The 4557-nt window shown below is 40.7% G+C and overlaps 1 protein-coding gene across 1 annotated transcript; it reads left to right on the plus strand.

Moving 5' to 3' along the window:
• The first annotated feature begins 422 nt into the window (after positions 1-422).
• Positions 423-1610, plus strand: LOC107301079 (interferon-inducible GTPase 5-like). The gene has a single exon (XM_015830346.1). The coding sequence runs from the start codon at positions 423-425 to the stop codon at positions 1608-1610; it is 1188 nt and encodes a 395-aa protein (XP_015685832.1).
• The last annotated feature ends 2947 nt before the right edge of the window (positions 1611-4557 follow it).

Genomic DNA, 4557 nt, shown 5'->3' on the forward strand with positions numbered 1-4557 from the left:
GGTTGTCACACAGAAGAGGGGGCTAAGGTCTTCTCCAAAACACCTGAAGGCAGGAACAAGAAATAAAAGATGGAAACTAATCAAGGAGAGATCCAACCTAGAACTAAGTAGAAATTTCATGACAGTGAGAACAATTAATCATTGGAACAGCTTGCCTCAAGAAATTGTAGGTCCTCCATCACTGGAGCTTTCTAAGAAGACATTTGACAACCATTTGTCTAGAATGGTATAGGATCTCCTGCTTGGGCATGGGGCTAGACTAGAAGACCTCCAAGTCCCTTCTAACTCTGTTATTCTTTCTTGACTGTCCACAATATTCTCAGGGGTCTTCTCCAATTATAAAGTTCGAATGCCAGACAGATGAGAAATATCCAAATGTCTCTTTTCTTTTCCAGATACACTGCAGTGTCCAAAAAGCAACTATGGGCAATACAATTATAAAGGATAGTGTAAGGAGAGAATTTGAAGACTTAAAGAGAGATTTGAATGAAGGCAGTATCCCTAAAGTGGCAGCAGAATACAAAGAACATTTAAATAAAATGAACAATCTCCCCCTTAATATTGCAGTTACTGGACATTCAGGATCTGGTAAATCCTCCTTTGTCAATGCCTTCCGGGGTGTAAATGATGATGATGATGGGGCAGCCAAGGTTGGGACAGTAGAAGGAACCATGAAGCCAAAGGCATATTCTCACCCCTCTTTTCCCAATATGAAATTATGGGATCTTCCAGGAATTGGAACACCTAAATTTCAGGCAACGGAATATCTAAAGAAGGTCCAATTTGAAAAATATGATCTCTTTATTATCGTTATCTCCATTCGCTTAACTGAAAATGATGCTTTCCTGGCAAAGGAAATAAAAAGAATGGGAAGGAAGTTTTACTTTGTGTGCAGCAAAATGGATGCCAATATGCAAGTTGAAAAGAGGAAAGGAAATTTCAATATGCAGAAAACCCTAGAGACCATAAGGAATTATTACGAAAATAGTTTGAGAAGTGCAGGTGATTTCTCTGCAAGAGTATTCCTGATATCCAGCTGGGAGGTGCACATGTATGATTTCCCTCTCCTGCGAGAGACAATGGCCGCTGAACTTCCTGAGCACAAGAAGAATATTTTAACACTGGCTGTGCATATTTTCTCAAAAAAGGAATTGATGAAGAAAAAAGAGCTAATGGAATCCTATATAAAGAAGGTAGCTTGGGTTTCTTGCGTTTGTGGAGCGGTGCCTGTCCCGGGACTCTCTATGGCTTGTGATATTGTAATTTTGGTAGATACTCTGAAATATTTCTGCAAGGTGTTTGGCTTAGACGACCAGTCCCTTCATTTTCTGGCAGCTCAGACGGGAAAAGCATTTAAAGAGCTGAAGTCAGCTATCAAGAAAACCCCATTAGGCAATGTGATCGATGCAGAATTGGTATTTTCTCTCTTGACGAGGTCATCTATTTGGGTAGCTGTGTCGCTTGTGGAACTGGCTCTTGATTTTATACCTATTATTGGGTCTGTGTTTGGTGGAGCAAGTTCATATGTTATCACGTATCGTTTTCTGAACAGCTTTCTTGATGATGCTTTGGAAGATGCCCAAAATGTTCTAGCAAAATTTCTTCAGTGATCAGAGTCCCAGGGAAAGATCCAAGATAGCTCCAACCTCCTCTTTGAAAGAGGCAGTCAAACATTTCATCCAAATGAAAGCAGGGGGAAGAACATAAAAATTATGCTTCAAATATTAGAACTACCTATTTGCTTGCTTCTTTTAATTATTCTCTGATTGAAATGCATGCTTCTCTACTGGGGGAGTCATCTCTTTGAGTAAATGTCTCGATTATGGTAATGGGTTGTGGGAAGTCCTGAGAAGGTCAAAAGATCATCTAAGGCTAAGTAAATATAAGGGATCAAACTCACAAAAGGGATCCAGAGGCTCCTGGATTTTGCCATTCTTTGCCATTAGAAGGAAGTGTCGTCTGTTCTTTGAGTTCTCTTGATATATTGGCACAGACTCCTTCACAGCTATTCTGGCTACTTACTTAAAAGGGAAAACAAGGTGACCGGCATGAGAGGAGGCCATTTTGAAACTGAATCAATGATAAAGAGGTTCCCATTTGTCTCTACCCAGGTTTACACCAGATACCATAATCTCAGGTTCTCACCCTCCATATGTGGAAGATAGAATTTGACTTCTCCTTCTCTCCCTCAGAGGGCAGTTTGAGAACTACTCTTTATAGAGCAGCACAAAGGATTTTTATGTACTGTCCACATTCTGCCTAGCTGGGGAATTCTGGGACTTGAAGCCCACCCATCTGAAAAGTTGCCAAGCTTGAGAAATCCTGCCGTTTTTCTGCAGCATCTGCAATTTACAGGAAAGCAAAATTTAAGGCAGTCTAAGGCTACTTTCTTTTTCTTGTAAAGCAGCTGTTTTACCGCTGATACCTGTAGGAAACCTGGACTTTGATAGGCAGGGCTGTATGTGATAAGAAATTGTAGGAAGGTTTTATTATTTCTGAAAGATAAAAAGGTGATCTCTCAAAATGTAATCTTTTATGTATAACCCAGCCATTGTTCATTCTTTCTTGTTTGTGCTCTGTACTTTGCCCAGAGATAACCTAGCAAAACTTGTGCTGACCAAGGAGAAAGAAAAAGCTTAGTGTAACTCTAAATGTGTCTGCTATAGCTTGCAACATATTACCCCTCCCCTTTCTTTGACTCCCAAGCTTCACTTCCCTGCTGTGGTTTTAAAATTTTATCCCTTTGCTTCTCTGCTGTGGACTTGCTTGGAAACAAACAAGTGACAGTTGGTATCTGTAGCAATCCTGGATTTTGATTAGGGCTGTATGTGATAGGAAATAGCAGGAACGTTTTATTGTTTTATTATTTCTAAGAAAAACTGCACCTGCTGCACTTAAGGGTATATAAAGGCGATTCAGTCCTTCTGTCCGAGGAATCCGGGTTCTTTGGCCAGAGATCCGTTCCAGCCTGCGTGGAGATCCTTGACAGCTACTCCTTTTAGAAGAGCAAGTATGCATTTGGGTACACCCTTCGCTCTCTAGATTAAGTTATAGTAGAGTCTGTAAGTCCTTATTTTCAAATTCTGTTCTCTTTACAGTTACTCTTGATCTTCCTACCATTTTGTTTTCTACTAAAGAATGTGTGCATTTTGCCTAGGAATCTGTGGGTGGCTGAAGACGCTTCAGGTTAAGGAAATGCATGCACCCTTCGCCCCTCATTTCTGGACCCAAAGTTGTTTTGTGGGTGGCTCTGGGGAATCAGCTGGAGAAGCAGCAGCCTTTTCCCCTCTGCATTTAATGATGCCTTCTTTGGATTTAAAGTAGTGTGTTTTTTTTTGTCTGTGTTCAGTGTTAAGAATAACTGGATTGGTTTATGTTTGGACTAGGCAGTGATTTTATCGATAAGAAAGGAAGAGAACAGAAAATGCAGCAAGGGAAAGAAGAAGAGTCCAGGGCTTTAGAGTGGTGTCAAGAGGAGGGGATGAAGAGTTTGGCTGGGGGGGGGAGAACATCTGGAAAGCTTCTCCCTCTTATTACTGGCTTCTCATTGCCCCCCTCGACTTTGGCCAAGACATATTGGGGTTACAATTATTAAAGCGTGTGGGAAAGACCTTGGGAGACAAGGCAATGAACACAACCAAAGAAACATAGATAAAAGGCAGGTTAGCCCGTAATGGGAATGTACATGGAGCAAGAGGCTCAAGAGATCCCCCCCCATTTTTTTGGCAAAAGGGAGACTGGGAAGTGAAGTAGCTTCAAATCTGCAAGGTTCATATCTGTTTTAGGAGTTAGATCTCTAAGGAGTTAGATTTTTAAGGTCCCTTCCAACTCTGTTACTGGGTAATTCTTAATTCCACTAGAGAACCACAGAGATGATCTTGGAAAACTACACAATGGCAGTTCAGGAAAGTCAAGGAGATGAACACAACATTGGAAAGAAACTTTGATTCCACACGAACAAGCGTTGGGAGCAAGAGGGAAAGTGGGGTTTAATCACTATCAGGCTTTCAAGATTTGGTAACTAGAGCTTTGTATGCATGAGGGATAAGAATAAAGAGAGTTCCTTTTCTTTCAAAAGGCACCTTCCCTCACTGGTTATTGTTTATTTTTCTAATACATTATGTGCCATTAAGTAATTTTCATCTCCTAGTGACCACCTAAATAGATTTTCTTCATGACAATCTATCCCTAACGTGTTCTTTCAAGACCCCCTAATTGTGGGGTCAGTTCCATTGTAATTAAGTCCAGTTCCCTTTCTGCTTATCATCCTCTTCTTCCCTTCTCTTCCACTGTTCCCACCATCAGACCCAGGGAGCTGGGTCTTCATATAATGTGTCCAAAGTAGAATAATTTGAGTCTGGATATTTGAGCCTCAATGACAACTCTTTCTTGATCCTGTTCTAAATATAAACTAATTGAAGCATTTGAGGAAAAAGTTAAGGATCTGGAAGAAAAAAAACAAAGAGTCTGGAGACAAGTCTAACCACTCTGAAAATAGAATGAAAAAATGAGGAATTAAAGAGATGGGGGGCAGCAGGGAGAGAGAGGAATTGCTTA

This window comes from Protobothrops mucrosquamatus, unplaced genomic scaffold (assembly GCF_001527695.2).
Source record: "Protobothrops mucrosquamatus isolate PMUCROS unplaced genomic scaffold, P.Mucros_1.0 scaffold9921, whole genome shotgun sequence".
NCBI classification, from domain to species: Eukaryota; Metazoa; Chordata; class Lepidosauria; order Squamata; family Viperidae; genus Protobothrops; species Protobothrops mucrosquamatus.